This window comes from Ursus arctos, unplaced genomic scaffold (genome assembly GCF_023065955.2).
Source record: "Ursus arctos isolate Adak ecotype North America unplaced genomic scaffold, UrsArc2.0 scaffold_26, whole genome shotgun sequence".
NCBI classification, from domain to species: Eukaryota; Metazoa; Chordata; class Mammalia; order Carnivora; family Ursidae; genus Ursus; species Ursus arctos.
In genome coordinates, this window is record NW_026622941.1 from 756791 (window position 1) to 778956 (window position 22166).

The 22166-nt window shown below is 42.9% G+C and overlaps 1 protein-coding gene across 9 annotated transcripts in view; it reads right to left on the reverse strand.

The window, feature by feature from the left end:
• Positions 1-941: 941 nt before the first annotated feature.
• Positions 942-22166, reverse strand: part of LOC113258058 (chromatin remodeling regulator CECR2) — a 175015-nt gene continuing 153790 nt past the window's right edge. For 4 of the 9 annotated variants that reach the window (XM_026502760.4, XM_026502761.4, XM_048216892.2 and 1 more), the window contains 6 exons: positions 21041-21429; positions 20362-20490; positions 19320-20166; positions 8120-9542; positions 6654-6765; positions 942-5887 (listed from right to left, as the gene is read on the reverse strand). In XM_026502760.4, the coding sequence (XP_026358545.1) occupies positions 5882-5887; positions 6654-6765; positions 8120-9542; positions 19320-20166; positions 20362-20490; positions 21041-21429 (2906 nt within the window). In that variant the 3' untranslated portion in view covers positions 942-5881. The remainder of the gene's footprint in view (positions 5888-6653; positions 6766-8119; positions 9543-19319; positions 20167-20361; positions 20491-21040; positions 21430-22166) is intronic. The other 5 variants (XM_026502762.4, XM_048216894.2, XM_048216893.2 and 2 more) reach the window with 5 other exon arrangements.

The window sequence follows — 22166 nt, forward strand, 5'->3', positions numbered from 1 at the left end:
CTCGCTCTCAAATAAATCAATAAATCTTTAAAAAGAAAGAACAGGGACAATCTAACACCACACAACTGGAGGTCAAGAGGGATCCGTCACTGCCCTAGAAAGTGATAAACCACAGAACACAAATTTGGAAATTGGTACTATTTGTGGCAGAAATTTTACAGAGGGTTACTTTCAAAGGGCCAATTAAACACAAAAAAGGCCAGGGATTTTGGTGTCTTGGAACTACAACCAACTGATAACAGATGGCTACTTTCTTTCCTTTTTTTTTTTTTTTTCAAGGAAGCACTACCACCCAAAGTGGGGCTCAAACTCACTACCCCAAGATCGAGAGTCACATATTCCACGACTGGGCGCGTCAGGTGCCTCAAGATGGCCACTTTACCTATTCTCCCTCTCCCCTGTAGCAAAAACCCTCCTAGAAACTGGAAATAACAACTAAATAAATGGGGCAGGTAGAAAGTAGCTGCTTACCTAGCCTTGTAGCTCCCACTTCTGGCCACTTGCAATTCGCACATGGCCCCAGGCTCCAGCTGCCTGGTGTCCCCTCATTATAAGCTGAATTCTTTACCTCCTGGCTCTAGTCCATCCTAGATTTTGGAAGGAGAGCAAAAGTAGTGTATACAAGTGTGTGCCAAGGGCTAGGGGTGTGTGGGTGGTACTGGGAGCGGGCCAGCTGGGGAGCATTTTATCCCTGACATTGTGTGGAACTGCCAGTCAGGTTTGGTACTGTTCTGAGGTTCTCCACAGAGCACACCCCAGCATCGCCTGTACAGGGCGCGCTCCCACTGCCTGCCCTACGCCGCTCACCTGCCTTGAGGGAGCAAGGTGAGACAGGCTGGCAGTTCTTTAGGGGGTGGCGCTGGGGCCTAGTTCAAACCTTTGTCCCGATGATAAAAGTGACACATGGACACACACAACTCACACATATCAGAGCCTTGCTATTTTAAGAATGTACTTTATACAAAATAACCAGTTCATATGGAAATAAATCTACAGACCTCTGAGGATCAAAAAGCTTTTTAAAAAGTTCTTTTAAAAAATTACCCAACACACAATATCGAACTAACTATTGAGGTAAGTGTCGCTCTCAGTGAAACAGGGAATCAGCAGACCACGACAAAATATACACAATATAAAAATAAATAGCATTCCCCTTTCCAGTACTGGCCAGGAAAGTTCACACGGCTTTTGCAGCAGGAGCAGAGAATCCCTGACACCGTGTGCCGCAGGCTGGTGGAGACGGGCCTGGGCTCCCAGGAGCTGTGTGCAAGGCAGGAGAGTGAGGAACCCAAATCCCAGCTCGGGAAAAGGGGTCACACGAAGGATACTGAACGGGGTTCAGCCATTTCAATAACTTACTCAATATCCACACCCTCTGTTCCCAACCCCATCCCACCCTTTTCAAAAACACATGCAAGACAATCAGTTGGTTATCAGGCATTTCTACATAAAAGTTCAGTCAGTCCCCTGGTACACAGTGAGAGACAAAGACTAGCTGGGGAGACAGCCCCTCTAAATTTCTGGTTAGCAAAGGCCTACAAAGCAGAGACAGATAAACACCCAACCTGGAGACAAAGCTTTTGTCACAGCTTCATATGAGAGACGGGATGCAAAAATGTTCACTCAAGTTCTGTTTTCCCAAATGAAAAGCAGGGCAAGGCTCCGTGTCCTAAGGCTCCATGTTACAGAGTCCAACCCACGAGAAAAGGAAAGGGGTTTCGTCTCATGTAGCAAATCTCAATCACATTCTCAGTTCCTAGACAGGGATGTGAGCCCGGGAATAAAAGCCTCTGCACGCTCAACCAAAATTCCCAGTATTCTCACTGGAGTGTTGGACAGGAAGCTATCAGCCAGGACACTGCATTCCAGAAACCCCCGAGGCGGAACAGTCCTTGAGTCACACACACATGGAGCTGACTTCCTCGCTGGAGGTCATGCAGAATCTGGCAGGGGTGAATGGACCGACAGTCACAAGGTGGGGTGGGGAGCAGTAATGCCAGAAAACTCTAAGCCTTTCATTTCTTCGAACGCATGTCAGCATTCTGACACTACGTGAATGCCCTTGCCTTGGGACTGCTGGGTTAAGACTTGCTGTGAAATTTCAGATCAGGTCTTAAGAGCAGTATAATATTTGTAGATTTGAATTTCCAGTAAAGAAAAAAAAAGGGATGAAAAATTCAACCAAGTGGTAGGGATTGAGAGTTTATTTCTGACATCTGTGATGCCCGCAACACTGGGATTTTGCGTGTTTTGGACGGCACTTAGCATCCTCTTTGACTCCAGTAGGAATTACCATAAACAATAATACAGCAGACAAATGCCATGGGATAATGACAGCTAATGGTTAGTCATGAGAAGCACTTTCAAGGTCCGAGGGCGAGGCCACAGTAAACCGACACTGAACGCTGCGGTCTGAGTGCATTAAGGTGCACACACACTCTACACGTCTTCAGGTTTTCAATCAACATAAAAATGAAGATGAGCACGATAGAGTTTTGCCTTTTGAGAGCAGTCTGACTTGGGCTCACGGAGAATAAAAGAATCGTGAATAAGCAGCTCACGTGCACCACCAGAACCAACCCACGCGATGAAGGAGAGGCGGAGTGGCTTTAATTTTATTTTCAGAAGGTGGGCTGGAAGAAGTCAGGCGAACAAGAACCTGCAGTTTGCCCTTACTCACTCTTCACATGCATCTGCCATAATACATCTCAGCCAACAGCTACTGTTTAAAGGAACAGACTCTGACGGGAAAAACAAACAAACAAACCAGAAACCTTCCAAAAAGCTTTACTTTTCTTTCTGGGTCATTTATTTCTCCTGGGCCTTAGGGAAAAAAGATTCTAACTTATTAACAACTCTAATAAAGGCTAGCCAGGACTGTTCAATGAAACAGGTGGGAGTGTCCTCATTCCCCGTGGAGCCCAGATACCCCCTCCTGCGGACTCCCGAGAGTGGGCCCGCAGACACCAAGTGAGAGTCCTCCTAGATGACAGATCATTTTTAGGACCCTTTCACACACTACTTTCTAGTTATAAATATCACACACCGCCATCCCCCTCATGGAGAAGAGGGCAAATGCATTTGTATCTGCTTAAGACACTTGGGAAGAGAAGTGCCAGAGGAGAAAGAAGAGAAGAAAAGGTCCTGCTTGGGGTAAGAGCGGATCAGCGGTTCACAGCAGCTCAATGGTCACATGTGTTCCTGCAATCTTGCAGCTCAGCTCCTGACTGCTTTTAGCAGATCTGTGCTTCAAAGACCAGTAAAAGCTCAGGAGATAGCAGACAAGGGCTGAAGTGCTGGTACCTGTAATGCATGACCCAGTTCCCCCATGGGACACAACAAGGCTGGCAAGTCTGCTGTTGTCCTTGTTCCCAGTGTTCTGAGATGATACAGTAGTAGTTCAATACTTGATACTGTTCTTCCTTAACAGTTTTCACATCTATACATACTAAGAAGGGAGGTTCAGGATAAAAGAATTTATTGATTTCTTCCTATATTGTTCACAGCTTTTCTCTAGCAACAGGTAACGGGGTAAGGGGCTGGGAGAATGAGGAGAATAGGTTACCTTGAGCAGGGGGGATGGAAAAAGGGCAGAGATCAGCCCAACTATTGCTTTATGGTCCACTCCTACGCATGCCCCAGGGTCATTCAGCACAAAGCAATCCAACCTCAGCACCAGGGGAACAGACCTTGTGGCTACCATGCTCCTAGTCAGGCTGCAGCCAAAGGCCTCTCACTCACACCAACTTCCACGTGAGAAGACAAGACCAGTTGGTCTTTCTCTCCTCCCTGCTTCTACACAGATGCAAAAACAGAAGTAGTCGTGCATCGGCCATGTTAATTTATACTAGCTCAAGAGCTGAACCATCAAATCTGTTCTTCCTACAGGGACAGTGCTGACCTCTTCACTCCAAACCAGATCATACCAGTGACAGCTTTCTAACCAGAATTAGGACCAAATGAGAACACAGCCTCAAAGCTCATTCCACTTAAAAACATGCCAAATTTAAAACTGGAGTCTATTAGAGAAAAAAATTTGTATTTTTGTGCATCTATCTTAAAGGCTCTTGTGTTCCCTACACAACTCTCAATCCTGCCTGAGCCATAAGCCACAACGCCAGGTCAATAAGCATTCCCTTATTTGTATGAATTTCCTTTACACTGGAGCTGGTGACTTGGGTTCCATCTGTATAACATGGATATTTCCAATTTGTTTCTTTTCCTAAATAGCAGAGCAAACTTTAAACATGACAGTTCCACATTTCAAGGATGCTGGAATTGGAGGGAAAGATCCTAATGGCCCCTTATAAGGCTGAATTTGTAAGAAACTAGGGCAGATTAATATTATATGGAAGTTTTTCTACTATCCCAAAGGCATGCTTAAAAGTATGCTATTTTTTACAAAACCTGTTAATTTCAGGGCATTTTTCCTTAGTTGTTTTTTTTTTTTTTTTTTTTCCCCTTTGTGGGATATTCAAAAGTTTAAAACATAGGAGTCCTAACTTTGGTGGCATCTCAGCTAAAATCAAATACAGAATGCTAAACAAAGACAATCCAGTGTAATTCACTTCTAAAACTGTAACAAAGTAATTTAATACTGTAAAATTGTTTCCTATCACAGATATGACAAATGATTTCCAAGAACTCGTTCCTGAAAGCTACCTTAAATTACCATGACTTATTTTACTACGATTCACTTAAAATGAATTAAAACTATATATACTGAGATATTCCTAAATTCAAACTGTAAATCTATAGAATACATTTTTCCTATTCAAAACTGTGCAATTTCTTTATTGATACTAACATATACAAACCTGAGTAGTCACTTCCACAAAATGTGATTTGTGCCAGAAAGCTTTGTGTGATGTCTACCAGATTCACAGTCCCGGCAGGCCTGTGAATAGGACGATTTATTTTATATTCTAATAAGCAAAACACTCTAGTGATCCCAAGTCCTGATATTGCTTTACAACTATCTGGTAGGGCTGGTGGCAAATCAGGAAGGGCACTGCTCTCTGAAATCCAGGCTTTGGGCCACTGGATGAGAGGGCAGCCTGTCTTCTAGGCTGACACTTCTGGTAGACCGTGTGCAAGCACTGCGCCTCCGAACTGAGAAACTCAACAGTCAGGGTGCAGTGCGACGATGCCTTCTCGGGCTGATTGGAAAGAAGGCCTTTAACAAACAAAGGACTGCTCGCTACTGAGGAAACAGTAACAATTTACAAGAGTAAACTTTTCCTACCCTCTTCTCCAGCTCCCAAAAGTATTCAGTGTGACATGATTGTAAACAGATAAAGATTACTCTAGTGCTGTGTGCCCACCATAGTTAGGACTTCCATTTCTTCCACATCCCTACCCACCCTTCCCACTTATGTACAATACATTCACCACCAACAACAAAAATTATTTTTAAAAGGCAACATGAAAATTCTGTAAACTGGACCCAGCTCCAAACACATTAATACTACGAGTAGTCCCTTCCCCAAATATATACCTGAGTTTAGCTGCTCATGAAAGTTTACGAGCACCACTCCATTCTTAAGTATGACCCCCTCCCCCAAGTTTAAGATGATTTTCCCTGAACAAAAGTCTCAGCACTTAGAAAAGCCATCGCTAATTTCAGTTCATTTGTTCTTGACCATCAGCCATACAAGAGATCCCCAACCAAGGATCTTTGCAAGCTGGTGTTAGTCTAAGGAGTATCCTTCTAGGGCTCCGGGAATGGCTCCAGCTCTTGGACGGCATGACGGGATGCACTGTGAAGGGGTGTGATAGGGTAACAGGAATAGAGATGGGCAAGGATCGTTTCCCTAAATTCTCCATGTTCCAGTCTTCACACGCAGCTTTCTGTTTCCTTGGGGTTTATTCCCTCCTTGGACTAGCTCTGAGAGAAGCAAATAAAGACAATTTAAACAAAATTAACAATTGTGTTGTTTAAAATAACTAAATAAGCCAAAGAGCTATACATGTTCCTCTCCATCTGGAAAAATGGCTTGGTTTTGTTTCAGCCATCACAGTTTACTTCCAGAGGGCGGGCTTTCAAGCTCCAGACCTCCAGAGGCAAACGCCAACCTCATCACTCTGGAGCAGTGGGACTCCCTGCACGTGTGGGGACGATACTGACGGTGCTGATGATGAGTACTTCACAGCGGTCAAGGAAGAGAGGAAATGAGACAGTGCGTGGAGAGAGCTGGAGCGCAGCGTCTGGCACAAAAGGGGCACTCGAAGGGAGCTACTATCATTTAAATACCTGACTGTCTCGTCTCTCTTAGATGAAATAGTTGGAAAAGGATAAAAAATACAAAGCTATCATATCAAAATAAATGCTAATGGCCAGTTTGGAAAAATGAGACTTGAACAATCCCCAAGCAGCTGGTTAACACAAGAAGAGAAACACATGGCAACAATACAGAAGCGACTTCCGAGGTCATCTTCTCTTGACTTTTCCCCCTGCTGAACCCACTGGGAGCACAGGGCCTGAGTGGCCCTTTTTACTTGGTCGCCAGTAGGACACGATGCACTTTCCAGTTCAAGTTCCTCTATTAACAGGACACCTTAAAAGATTTTCTCACAATCACGATAAACCCACAATGAACTATTTCCTGCCACCTGGAAGAATAACAAAAGTTCTAATTTTTGGTAATTTTTACCTGATCAAGAGGAAGTGTTGGGGGCTTATGTGGTGGCAGCTCTTCCTGGGATGTTGCTGGTGCTGGGGTCTTTGGGAACGAGGACTGTGACTGGACTGGATGCATTTGCATTCTACAGCCACAAGAAAGAACAGTTAAGAATTAATGAAGACATATTAATTAGAAAGGGAAGAGTTACATTAATCACGAAAATCTCAGGCAGATACTGCCTTAATTATCAAACTTGGAATCAATACTGGGACAAAGTGACATTTTGTGCCACCAGGTATGATGCAGTAAGTACATGACACAGCCTAGGGAGAGCTCTTGACAAGTGTTTAACTGGACTCCACACATGAGGGAACAATGAGAAGAATCTAGGATCTGGGACGTCCTACGTGGGAACTAGCCTCGAATCTTTGAAAAACAAAACAATGACAGAATACATGTTGTAAATTAAGAGACTAAACAGACAGAGCAACCAAATGTAAAAATGTTAACCTTACACGGATCCTGGATGGGGAAAAAATTAAAATAAGATAAAACAAGAAACATAGCTATAAAAGACATTTTGGGGACAACTGGAGAAATTAAATAAGGACTCTATATTAAACAATATTACTGTTATTTTCCTTGGGTGGAAATAACAGTGTGAGATTGTGCTCCAGGAGAATGTCGTTATTCCTAGCAGATGCGTGCAATCATGAAGTCTGCAACGTGCTTCCCAATGGTTTAAAAGACAAAGAAACAAAACATAAACATATTTAGTGAGGTATAAAATGAGTAGGGCAAAATGTTAAGTGGGGAAGAGGTTTTGGAGGTAAGATCTTAATGGCATTGAAGAGGGGTACATTAGTTTTTAAGTTGGATGGTACTGGTTTTATGACTAGGCTTCATACTTCAATGTAAACAATTTTATTTAACCATCTTTTATATATTATTAATTTGAAAATCTCCAGGATCACAGATCACCTCAGTGAGTCTTAAAACTATTTGTAAGAATTCTCATGGGGACTGTATTTGACGTGTTTTCTGGATAAACCTGTTTCTTTATTCAGTGTTAGGGGAAGAAATGAGAGGTAAAGGATAAAACCTGAACATTACATACGCTGTCCCCTCACCTCAGGGTTTGAGAGAGACCTATTTTACCTTGATCAGAGTATCCGAACCTAGTGGCAATGATACCTCTGCCTATGGCTCTCAAACTGTGGCTATCAAGTTTCCAGTCTCAAAATCTAACTAAACAGTCATTTAAATGCCAATTCACTTTCATGAGGGAAAAAAATGCCAAAGACAAAATCGGACTCTAAGGCTGAAACATTTCCATTAAGTCTTCAATTATCAGTGATTGCCAAGCTTTCCTTGGACCCAGACCACTAAAGGTTATCACCTTCACTTCTACGGCCATTTTTCTGTCTAAAACCAACATCTGTTCTTTTCCCAGAAAAAAGAAACAAAAACCAAGAAACCATCTAGTGTAATCTTACCCTGATGGTCTGTACATTTCCTGGAAAGGTCCCCTTATTCCACTTCCAGTGCCAATTTGTTCCATCATTACAGCTTGAAAGTGACCCAGGCCCTCTTCTTGGCAGCGATAGACGGGGCCCTCCTGAGAGAGGCCATTGGGCTGGGCAGCCACTGGATGGTGAGGGGGGTGAGCAGCCACGGGGGAAGAGTAAGCTCTGGGCTGGAAATGACTGGCTGGCCGCTGAGGTGTGTAAGGGGGGCCCGTCTGTAGCATCACACCATGGGGCTGGAAAGTAGATGAACTAAATCCCATCCCTGAGCTCAGAGGTGGAGGAGGAGCTCCATAAAGATACTCGCTGGCTGACAATGAGCTCTGCCGCTTGGTAGCTGCATTATGGTTGTCCAGGTCTAAAAATTCTTTGGGACTCTCTGGCCTCTCCATAGACTCATCCAGCTTCTCTTCCTCTGGACCAGGATTCTGCCCATCAGTTGAGACGACTTTAGCAGCCGCTGCATCCATTTGGGTTGGGGAAGTTAAGGCAGCATTCAGTGTCTCACAGCCTTGCAGGTTAGCCAAGCCGCTCTTATCTGGGAAGAGGGGCCTCGGTGGAGGGGGTGGATTAGGTGGGAGCCCACTTGGGCTTCCCGGGGGATGAAGATGTCTCTGCCAGTCAGAAAAGCCCTGTGGACACGGATAATAAGGAGTTCGCTGATAGTGATGGTAGGAAGGCTGAGGTGGTGACTGGTAGGAATACCTTATTCCTTGGTGGGGGCGATACCGGGGAAAGACTCCAGAATGAGGGTTGTTAGATTGAAAGCCCCTAGGGGGGAAATGCTGAGGATGGGATACTGAGGGTTTACTTCCCATCACAGGGCCCAAACCTTGCAGGCCTGGACCGATGTGGTAATGTGTAGCTGAATTTGGGTATTCCAGGCCAGGCATGTACAAGGGAGAAAACTGGCTTACAGTGCCTCCCATGAGATTGGGGTCTGCGTTGGGAGGTGTAGCTGGGTTCTGTCTTGTACACGGCATGGTTTCCTGTAGCGTTTTGCCTCTGGGGCAGAGTGGCTTTTCTGAACCACTACCACCAGGGCCTTTCCCCTCTGATCCACAAGGGGATGCTTCAACAATTACTCCATTTTCGGGCAGAGGCCCTCTATCTGCCAGAGTGGAGAGGTCTCGCATGCATCCTTGGGTGGCTGGGCTGGTATAGTTGCTCTCAGGGGGCCAGGTATTCTTGCTCTTTGTTGCTTTACAGTTGTCTCCAGATTCTGAGGAGTCACTTTTGAGCTCTGGGCCCTCTGTTTCCCTTTCTTGTGGTGAGCTCTGCCTGGTACAGTCGGTCTGCAAGGGAGGTGTAGGGTGAGGTAGTTGTTTGAGGTACACCCCCTCTGAAGCACCAATGTTTGATGGTTTCTCCTCAAGCCCAGGCAAGGGATCTGCTGTACGAAAAACGTAGAACAAATCAGTAATTCAGTGGCTGAAATGACAATACTGATGAGGATGGTAGTGGAAAGAACACGAAAGCAGTCAGATAAGGACAGGTGAGGTTGAGATGGATATGTGGTCATTCAAGCTTCAGCTAGAAATTTTGAGTGTCCCTGAAAGGATTCATGATGTTGAGGCCCTTGTAAGCTCCGCTTTACAGACCAAGAGATAAGACCTAGCACCTCTACCGCTACTCATAAAGTCTGCCAAAGAACGGCGACGTCCCTGCCTCCCTCTTGCTGTGCTGTCACAGAGTAGTAAGTGGTTGTGAGATAATTCCGACAGATGCATGTCATACATGTAGATACAGTGAGAAGGACCAGGACGGGATGGATCCATATCAAGGGGCTGCATGCCTGATGTCTGCCCCTTCAGAACAGACGTTCCACAGCAGCAGGGACTCTTGTTTTCTTCCCTACTACTCTTAGTACTTGTACACAACAGGGACTCAATAAAGGTTTCTTGAAAACAAGATGCCTACAGGATAAAACCCAAAGGCACAGAAATTTACTACACCCAAATAAATTAATTTACTAGACTCAAATGCTTAATTACAAACTCAGGATTCTTTACCTTGCTATTGTGTCAGACCAGAAATTCGGTCTTAATGATTATACTTTTTCAAGTAGAACAGCGTTGTTGCTCAGGTGTGATCTAAATACAATTCTGGTAACAGATCTTAAAGACAAGAGTAAGGATTCATACATAATGACTTTCAAAGACCTACTAAAATCTCAGTCAACTAATGAACTAGTGCTGGATGAAAACTCAAAGGTACAAGCTATACAACGAAATTTAAATCTACACTTGTCAATATTTTGTCAACATAAAACATGTAAACTAACAAATAGGCTTATCCACAGTTTCGTCAGAGGGACTCTCCTTCTAAAGCTCGAATTCCAGACCCCATGTGAAATCAGTATTAGACAATTCTGTTTGAGATGGTGTTCACAAAGCAGGCCTTCCCTCAAAAGAAACACTTTTAAAAAGTCAGTCTGAGTCGAGGAAGGCAGAGCAGGAGGGTCCTAAGCTCATCTTGTCTCATGGATACAACTAGATAACTAGGTAACACTCACATCGGTATAAATAACCCAGAAAATGACTTAAAGAGGCAGAACACACTCTCCACAGCTAACTGTGGAGCAGAGGCCATATCACAGAGGGCGGGAAGAACACAGATGCTGTTAGGAGCCACAGGAGGGAGGGATGCAGTGGCACAGAGAAGGGAGCAGAGGCAGATCCCCAAGCCAGGAACCCCAGCACAGGGGACCTGCACGGGGAAGACTAATCCCTGTAACATTTGGCTTTGAAAACCAGAGAGGGCCAAGAATCTGGGGGGCTTATTAACATCTGAACTTTAAAACTCAGTGGGCTCAGCTGAGAGAGCCAGGAGGGTAGAGTCCCTGCCCTTAAAGAGACAGTACAACAAACAGCCCCACTGAGATAGAGCATAGAAGCAGCAGTGTGAAAAAGGAGATTTACTTACTAATGAATGTATACTGGAGAGGCAGGGATCTTTTTGGGAGACCTCTCTAAGACAGAAGAGCTGGCGGGCACCATTTTCCTCCCCCGCTCCCAGCCTAGATAGATGGACACCTGCAGGAACCAGTGCAGGGCCAACACTCGTCACATAGCTAACAGTATGCTCCTGCAGAAACACCCCCTCCATCCAAGCCTGGGCAGCTGCAGTCCCCTGCTGCAGTGGACTGGTGCAGGGCTTTCTGGCACTCCATGGGCCCTATTCTAGTATTTTCCTGTTTACCTGGCCCCTCCAATATGCCCTTAGCTGGAGCCACAAGCCTGGTGAGGTGCAAGCAGCCAGGACAAGGACAAGCACCACTCCAAAGAGACTCTTGCCCTGGAGAGAGGGGAAGATAACCACACACGCCAGTCCCACTGAGGCCCCCACACTGGGCTGGGGGCAGACAGCAGTCCTGACTGAAGGCCATTCCCACCAATGAAAGCTTCTTGAAGGACAACACAGGGAAAGTTCTCAATAGTTCGGTGCTACCTCACCTCTGACAAATGCCTGGTCTGACTCAACTCAAGCTCAAGGTGGCCCAAGACAAACAACACAGGGACCAAATTCTGCTCAGAACAGGCAAAGAGAGCCACTGCAGATGACTACACTAAAGGCAAAAGTAGCTCAGCCATGACAGCAGGGTGCACACGATACACACAGGAGACACCCCTGAAGCGCTAGGTTCTGAACAGGGGACACTGCACTGCAGGGCACTACAGGACCTCTTCTTCACAAGGCCACTACTTCCAAGAGCAGGACATGTAGCTGACTTTCCTAATGCATAGAAACAGAGAGTCAGACAAACTGAAGAGATGAGGAGTATATACCAAAGGAAAGACCAGGGCAAAATCATAGCAAGAGAGCTAAATGAAATGGAAATAAGTAATATGTCCAATGAAGAATTTAAAGTAATGGTTAACAGAGATACTCACTGGACCTGAGAAAGGAGTGGAGGTCCTCAGTGAGACCCTCAACAAAGACAACAAAAAAGAACCAATCAGAAATAAACAACACAATGACTGAAGTTAAAAAAATACACTATAGGGAATTAATAATAGACCAGAGGAAGGAGAAAGAATCAGTGACTTGGAGGATAGAACGATGGAAAGCAGTTAAACTAAACAGGTAGAAAAAAAATGAAAACAGACTTAGAGAACTCAGCGACACTATCAAGTGTAATAGCACTGACATTATATGGATCCCAGAAGAGAGCGAAAAGGGGGAGGAAAATTTATTTCAAGAAATAATAGCTGAAAACTTCCCGAATCTGGGAAGGAAACAGAAATCCAGATCCAGGAGGCACAGAGATGCCCCAACAAAATCAACCCAAGGAGGTCAACGTGAAGACACACAGGAATTAAAATGACAAAAACGTAGTGAGAAAGAGAGAATTTTTAAAGTAAGAAAGACAAAAGAAAATAGTTACATAAAAGAGAAACCCCATAAGCTCATTTTTCAGCAGAAACTTTACAGGTTAGAAGGGAGTGAGAGGATATATTTAAAGTGCTGAAAGAAAAAAACACCGGCAGCCAAGAATTCTTTACCTGGCAAGGCTATCATTCAGACTAGAAGGAGAGTTTCCCAGACAAACAAAAATTAAAGGAATCCAACATCACTACACCAGGCCTATGAGAAATGTTAAAGGGGATTCTGAATGGAAACAAAAGACCATAAGCAGGAGTAAGAAAAGTAGGAAGCACAAAAGCAGTAAAATTAAGTATATCTATAAACATCAGTCAAATGATTCACAAAAAAAAAGGATATAAATATGATACCATACACCTAAAACCTGGGGGGGGGGGCCTGGGGAGGCGTGGTGGGAGTAAAGAACAGGTTCAAACGTAAGTGACCATTAACTTAATATAGACTGCTATATGCAAAAGTCAGTATATACATATACCTAATGGTAACCACAGATCAAAAACCAGTAATTGATATGCAAAAAATAGAGAGAAAGGAATCCAAGTATACCACTACAGAGAGCCAGCAAACCATGACAGAACATAGTAAGAGAAGAAAGGAACAGAGAACTACAAAAATATCCATAAGACAAGTAACAAAATGGCAGTATGTACATACCTATCAATAATTATTCTGAATGTAAAAGGACTAAATGATCCAATCAAAAGACACAGGGTGATGGAATGGATTAAAAAAAAACAAAAAACCCATCTATATGCTGCCTATAAAAGACTCATTTCAGACCCAAAAATACATGCAGATTGAAAGTGAAGGGATGGAGAAATATTTATCATGCAAATGGTGTAAAAAGAAACCTGGTAGCAATATTTAGATAGACATAATAGACTTTAAACAAAGACTGTAACAAGAGACAAAGAAGGACACTATAAAATCATAAAGGGAAGATTCAACAAGAAGATATAGCAATTGTAAATATTTATGCACCCAACATGGGAACACCCAAATACATAAAGCAGCTAATAACAAACATAAAGGAAGTAATCGACAGGAATACAATAATAGTAGGGGACTTTCACAACCCACTTAACCACAATGGACAGACCTTCCAAACAGAAAATCAAAAAGGAAGCAGTGGGTATTGTTTTGTTTTGTTTGGGGGGGGGGAAGAGAGGGGGAAGGAATGAGAGAATCTTGGTTTTTTTGTTTTTTTGTTTTTAGATTTTGTTTATTTGAGAGAGAGAGAGAGAACACAAAGAGACTGGGGGGAGGGGCTGAAGGACAGGGAGAAGCAGACTCCTCGCTGAGGGTAGAGCCCAATGCAGGGCTTGATCCCAGGAACCCACAATCATGATCTGAGTCAGACGCTTAACTGACTGAGACACCCAAGTGCTCCAGGGACAGAGAGAGAATCTTAAGAAGGCTCCACACCCAATGGCTCAATCTCATTACCTGAGCCAAAATCAAGAATCGGATGCTTAACTGACTGAGCCACACAGGCATCCAGCCACGGGCTTTTTGAATGACACACTTGACCATATGGAACTAATAGGTATATTCTAAACATTCCATCCTAAAGCACCAGAATACACATTGTTTTCAAGTGCATATGGAACATTCTCCAGAATAGATCACAAAACAAATCTCAATAAGTTTGAAAAGACTGAAGTCATACCATTCATCTTTTCTAAACATAATGGTATGAAACTAGAAATCAACCACAAGAAGAAATTGGGAAAGAACAAAAGTACATGGAGATTAAATAACATGTTATTAAACAATGAATAGGTTAACTGAGAAAACAAATAGGAAATTAAAAAATACGTGGAGACAAATGAAAAATGAAAACATTACAGTCCAAAATCTTTTGGATGCAGCAAAAGCTATTCTAAAGAGGGATGTTTATAGCAATACAGGTTTAGCTCAAAAAGCAAGAAAAATCTCAAATAGACAACCTAGCCTTACACCTAAAGGAGCCAGAAGAAGAACAAACAAAACCCCAAACCAGTAAAAGGAAGGAAATAATAAAGATTAGAGAAATATTAAAGAAAATAGAAACTAAAAGATGTAAATACAACAGACCAATGAAACTAGGAGCTGGTTCTTTGAAAAGATTAGTACAATCGACAAACCTTTAGCCAGACCCCCCAAAAAAGGACTCAAATAAACAATATCAGAAATGAAAGAGGAGGGGCGCCTGGGTGGCGCAGTCGTTAGGCGTCTGCCTTCGGCTCAGGGTGTGATCCCAGCGTTCTGGGATCGAGCCCCACATCAGGCTTCTCTGCTGGGAGCCTGCTTCTTCCTCTCCCACTCCCCCTGCTTGTGTTCCCTCTCTTGCTGGCTGTCTCTGTCAAATCAATAAATAAAAAGCTTAAAAAAAAAAAAAAGAAATGAAAGAGGAGAAATAACAACCAAAGCACTTACAAAGGACTGTAAGAGAATATCATGAAAAACAATATGCCAACAAATTGGACAAACTAGCAGAAATGGATAAATTACATATAACTTACCAAAATTAAAATAGGAAGAAATGCAAACTTAGAACAGACCATTTCCCAGCAACAAAATTCTGGGAAAAAACTTCCAACAAACAAAAGTCCAGGACCAGAAAGCTTCACAAGTAATTCTACCAAATATTTAAAGAAGACTTAATAATAATTCTTCTCAAACTATTCCAAAAGACAGAAGAGGAAGGAAAACTTCCAAATTCATTCTGTGAGACCAGAATTACCCTGATACCACAACCAGATAAAAGACACTACAAAAAAAGAGAGCTACAGGTCACTATCTCTGATGAGCATAGACATGAAAACGCTCAACAAAATACTAGCAAACCAAGCACAACAATACATTAAAAAAATCATTCACCACAACCAAGTGGAATTTATTCCTAGGATGCAAGGCCAAATAAATCAACATGATGCATCACATCAACAAGACAAAGGATTAAAAACTATACGATTATTTCAATAGATGCAGAAAAAACACCTGCATCTGACAAAGTACAATATGCATTCATGATAAAAACCGTTAACAAAGTAGGTTTAGAGGAAACATACCTCAATATAATAAAGGCCACATATTAAAAACCCACGGCCAACATCATACTCAACGATGAAAAATTGAGAGGTTTCTCCTAAGATCAGGAATGAAACAAGAATGTTCACTCTCACCACCTTTATTCAATATAGTACCGGAAGTCCTCACCGTAGCAATCAGACAACAAAAAGAAATAAAAGGCATCCCAATTGGTATGGAAAAAGTAAAACTTTCACTACTTGCAGATGGCATGATACTATATATAGAAAACCTTAAAGACCACCAAAAAACTACTAGAATTATAAATAACTTCAGTCAGGTCACAGGATATAAAATCAACATACAGAAACCTACTGAATTTCTACATACTAATAGCAGACAGAGAAAATAAGAAAACAATCCCATTTACAATTTCACTTTTTATTTTTTAATTCATTTATTTTTAAAGATTTTATTTATTTATTTGAGAGAGAGAGAGAGAGAGCGCACGAGAAGGAGGAGCGGCAGGCAGAGGGAGAGGAAGAAGCAGGCCCTCTGTGGAGCAGGGAGACCAATGCAGGGCTCGATCCCAGGACCCTGGGATCATGACCTGAGCCAACGGCAAATGCTTCACTGACTGAGCCACCCACGCGCCCCTATGATTTCATTTTTCTAAAAAAGATCTTAGTTTTAAGTAATCTCCACATCAAATGTGGGGCTTGAACTAACAACCCCAAGATCAAGAGTCACATGCTCCACTGACTGAGCCAGTCAGATGCCCATTTACAATTTCACCAAAAATAATAAAATATCTAGGAATAAACTTAACCAAAGAGGTGAAAGGCCTATACTCTGAAAACTATAAAACACTGATGAAAGAAATTAAATACAAGACAAACAACGGAAAGACATTCCATGTTCATGGATTAGAACAGCTATTGGGGCACCTGGGTGGCTCAGTTGGTTAAGCACCTGCCTTTGGTGCAGGTCATGATCCCAGAGTCCTGGGATTGAGCCCCAAATCAGGCTTCCTGCTCAGTGGGGAGTCTGCCTCTCCTTCTGCCCCTCCCCCTGCTCACGCGCTCGCTCGCTCTCAAATAAATAAAATCTTAAAAAAAAAAAAAAGAACAGATATTATTAAAATGTCCATGCCACCCAAAGCAATCTACAAATTTAATACAATCCCTATCAAAACACCAACAGCATTTTTCACAGAACTAGTACAAATAATCCTAAAAATTTATATGCAACCACAAAAGACCCTAAATAGGCAAAGCAGTCTTGAAGGAGAAACAAAGGTGGAGGTGTCCCAACCCCAGATATCAAGTTATACTACAAAGTTGTCATAATCAAAACAGAATCATACTGGCACAAAAAAAGACACATAGATCAAGGGAACTAAACAGCCCAGAAATGAACCCACAATTATACGGTCAATTAATCCTTGACAAAGGAGGCAAGAATATGCAATGTGAAAAAGACAGTCTCTTCAACAAATGTTGCTGGGAAAACTGAACAACCACTTGGAAAAGAGGATCGGTCTCCTGAGGCAATTGAAACAAAAGCAAAAATTAAATCTTGGGACTATACGAAAATAAAAAGATTCTTCAGTGCAAAGGAAACAATCGATAAAACTAAAAGACAATGGAGGAAGACATTTGCAAATGGTGTATCTATAAAGGGTTAGTATCCAAAATATATAAAGAACTGATAGAACTCAACACCCAACAACCAAATAATGTAATTAAAAATGGGCAGAAGACATGAACAGACATTATTTCGAGACAGATAGCCAAAGGACTCATGAAAAGATGTTCAACATCACTTATCATGAAGGAAATGCAAATCAAAACCACAAGGAGATATCACTTCACGCCCACCAGAATGGCTAAAATAAAAAAGCACAAGAAACAACAAATATTGGTGAGGATGTAGAAAAAAATGAACCTTCGGACACTGTTGGTGGGAAGGCAAACTGGTGCAGCCACTCTAGAAAACAGTATGGAGGTAACTAAAAAGAAAAAGAAAAAAAGGAAAAGAAAAAAAAAAGATTTACCATATGATCCATTAATTCCACTACTGGGTATTTATCCAAAGAATACAAAACACTAATTTGAAAAGGTATATATGCACCCCTATGTTTACTGTAGCACCATCTACAATAGCCAAGATATGGAAGCATGCGCCCACTGAAAGATGAATGCATGAAGAAGTGGTATGTATATACAATGGAATATTACTCAGTGATAAAAAATAATGAAATACTGCTACTTGCATCAATGTTGGTGGAGGATACAGGAGGGTATAAGTCAGAGAAAGACAAATACCATATGATTTCACTCACGTGGAATTTAAAGAACAAAACTAACAAAGAAAAAGAGAGACAAACCAAAAAACAAACTCTTAACTACAGAGAACAAAGTGATGGTTACCAGAGGGGAGGCGGTAGGGAGACGGGTGAAACAGGTGATGGGGATTAAGAGCACACTTATCATGAAGAGCACTGAGTAATGTACTGAAGTCTTGAATCACAGTAACACTGTATATTAACTATAGTGGAATTACAGTAAAAAAAAGTGTCAGTAGATATCTAATACATAAAGTAATTCTGAGTTCTAGGCCTATCATTCAATTTTATGTGGAATATTCATAATTGATAAATGATCAGGTATCTATTCTTCAGTCATGTATTTTTAAAAATGATTTTATTTATTTATTGAGAGGGTATGAGTGCAAATGGGAGAAGGGGTAGTAGAGGGAGAGAAAGATTCTAAAGCAGAGTCCACGCTGAGCACAGAGCCCGATACAGGGCTTGATCCCATAACCCTGAGATCTTGACGTGACCCTAAATCAAGAGTCAGATGCTTAACTGACTGAGCCACCCATGTGCCCCTCTCCAGTAATGTGTTGAAAAAAATAACATACAATACATCGTGGACATCTATCCTAGAAATAAGCACTAATTACACAAAGTATTCTTTTCATCTTCGCAATTTTTAGGTTAATCTCTCTTTTTAAAGATTTACTTGAGAGTGAGCAAGAGAGTAAGAGAGAGAGAGGGTGCACGAGCAGGGGGGAGGGGCAGAGGGAGAAGCAGACTCCCCGATGAGCAGGGAGCCCGACATGGGGCTCAATCCCAGGACCCTGGGATCATGACTTGAGCCAAAAGCAGATGCTTAACCGAATGAGCCACCCAGACGCCCTCAGGTTAATCTCTTAAGTGATATTTCTAAGAAATCCCTTCAAGATTTGCTTCTTAGTAGCTATAAATGTATCCCAGGAATAAAAGGACGGAAATAATTAGACTTTACATATTGAAAACTTATTTTATAATGATAATGTTTAAGACAGTCATTTTTAAAGGCAGTTTGATGATGTAGTGGTGAGAGCATGGATGCTGAATTGAGTGGGTCTGGGTACAAATCTCAGCTCCACCACTTAACTAGTTAGACAAAGGCAACCGATAGCTTTGTGCTTTGCGTATTCCTCCTGTACAAACTACAATAAAACAGTAGCTATCTCAAAGCTTGGTCTGAGAACTGATTTACTAGATCTACAAGTCTCAAAAAGACGGCATGGTACAGTAAGAACTACATCTGGGTAAGGATCATTACTACCAGAAATCCTTTCAGATCAGGCCATAGTATTGGTCCAACCCTGAGTGAGCAGTTCAAGAAGCTGGAAAGAAGTCTGACAGTCTTTGGAAAAAAGATTCCTTATGAATTAATGGTTTAAATGTCAGACGTCAGACAAAAATGATGGTGTAAATTACCTCGGTCATTCTCAGGCTCTTGTGTCTCACTGTTATCCTGTGTCCTCCCAGGGTTCCCCAAGGCAGGCTTAGGGGCTGACACACTTACTGATGCCGAGTGAGCTACCTGCGGAAAAGGGCCAGGTAAATGGGGGGGTGTAGGCTGTCGGGGGTGGTAAGGCACACCTGGTGGGCAAACTCGGGAAGAAAGCTGCTGCATGGCAATCATCTCTGGGCTGTCCATCATGGAGTCCCCTCCTGGTACCCCCCGCAGAGCTTGGGAGGGTGCTCCAAAAAGAGAACTTGGCGTTGGGGCGGGAGGTGGCTGTAACCGATGTCCACCAGATTTACAGGGTGGTCGCATATACCCTGAAGAAGCAACTCCATGAGGTAGAAAGCTTGATTGTTCAGTCCACTGGTTTGGAGGGAGAGGAGGTCTCATCACTCGGGAATCCATCATGTGACCAAGAGTGCGAGGCTGGTGAGAGGGTCCTGGCCCCACGGGGGGCTTCTCATCTGTGCCCAAGGGTCCTGGGTTTGTAGCACCATGGTTCCCATTCCAGACAGCAGTGTGTACTCGATTCAGGTACTTGTAGGACCGGTACATGTGGCTGGCAGGAATTTCTGAGCTTTCAGGAAAGTCTGGGGGTCGGGCTGGAGCCCCACCATGCCTGGGAGGAATAAATCCTGCCTGGAATTGAGTTGGGGGATAAATATTTCCATCCTGACTAGGGCCACCCATCTGCCTAAGCTGCAAGGATCCAGGATGTGATCCCATGTTACTAAGGTGTGTCAGCCCCCCACACACTTGCTTCTCTTCTGGAGTGCCTAGCCTGGGTCCTCGGTGGTTGTTCATTCCAACTGGAGGCTGGCAACAAGAAAACAGGAGAGCAGAGTTCAGTAGACCCACAGAATAAGGCATAACTTGTAAAGTGCTTAATCTATAGTAACAGACTCTACAGAATGGAAGATAATGAATGAAATTTAACCTGGTGAGAGACTGTATTTCTGAAGTTTACCTGTAGAACCTTTTGCATTTGCATATTCTGAGTAGGCTACTTACCTGCATGGCAAACTGCTGAGGCTGCTGTGTAGGTTCTCCAGGGTGTGGTTCTGGGACCCTAGAGGAGACATATAGATTGGCAGGATCTGATGCTCGAAGAGGGCCAAATGTTCCCGGTACTGCTGGCCTCTGAAGGGCGTTGAGTAAAGGCAAGAGGGGAGGGGAAAAAAGAGAAAGCACAGAAGACATTAGGTAGGAAACAAGGACGTTCCTGCAGAATGCTAGCATATGGGCTCACCCAGATCGGGGCTAGTTCTGGGGCCCAAAGCAATCTCTTGCTTCAGGACAGAAAACATGGTGTTTCTTAATCTCTTTTTCATTACTGCCTCCTCCCCCAAGAGCCTTTTAAGCCAATTTTCCCCCAAGTACCCCCCAACATGAAGTTTTAATGCCACAGATAGGCTATATATTTTATGTACTGTGCGTATTTCTGTGCTATGTACATGAAGAGTTTTTAAAATCTCAATTTTTGCCCACATTGAGAGTGCATCAGATTGATTAAAAGAAAGAAGGTTTAAAATAAGAGGAAGAATGAATACAGAAAGGACAGATGAGGGGAGAAGAAATCAACCATATATAGAAAAATCACTCTGGAAGAGAAACTAATTAAAAAGGCTTCACTTCTCTTTGAATTCACTGACTAGGAGAAACTACTATGGAATTTTAAGCTATCCCTTACCATCTGGTTTAAAAGGGGTGTCTGGTTGGGCATCCCACCATAATGTAGGGGACGAGAAAAGCCTCGGCCGTTTGAGGTGCCCACCTCCCGAGGGAGTTGTGTGGAACTGCTGCTTTGATTATCCCCAGAAGAGGAAGCGCGGCGGGCAGGCGGCAAGGACTTTCCTCCATTCTCCACTGGCTGCTGTTTCTTGCTGGGCCCTTCAGAGTCCCTGGAGCGGGTCCAAACATGGCTTCCACTGCTTCGCCCAGCCCGGCTCCGTCTCTTCTCTCGCTTTTCGTCCTCTCTGATCCAGAACTCTTCATCTGTGTCTCCATCTTCACCAGGAAAATGCTTCATCATTGCCCGATGGAAACACCTCTCTAAATTATCAGACATCTTGGTATATTCTATGGGAAGACATAAGGATTGACTTCCAGATACGGCTTTTACAGGACACAAAAGATAATTCTTTTACCAACAAACAATAAAAGATGCTGAGTAAATTCATGAGCTTAATTCAGCTTGAGTGATATTAATGTCGTGCAGCTATGGACACAAGATGAAGACACTGTTTTTGTCCTAAGAGGCTCTAGGCTGTATGGCTGGAATAGGCCCCTAGAACTATTAACTTAAACCAAGACAAATTTAATTCTTCAAGGCTAAATCACAGAATTTTCAAATAAAGTCATTGAAGCTACTTAGTTTTGTCTTTTTTTTTTTAAGACTTATTTATTTATTTGAGAGGGAGAGTGAAATTAGGGGAGGGAGAGGGAGAGAGAGAATCTTAAGCAGACTCTCTGCTGAATGCAGGGCCAGACATGGGGCTTGACCTCAGGACCCCTTACATCATGACCTGAGCCAAAATCAAGAGTCGGATGCTGAAATGACTGAGCCACCCAGGCACCACATAGCTGCTTGGTTTTTAAGCTAAAGCATTTGAGCTACTGTATAAATGACTTCAAGTTTCTACATTTGAGCCATACATTCTTTGTTATTGGGGATCTATCCTGTGGACTTCTCAAGATGATTTAAGAATCTAAGGTCAGTCTTGTCAGTGGTTAGCGGTCTGTGTTAAGGAAGCAGTGCAAACTAAATCCGGACTGGTCTCCGAGATAATGAAAAATAACCTGAGCCCAGTGAGCCA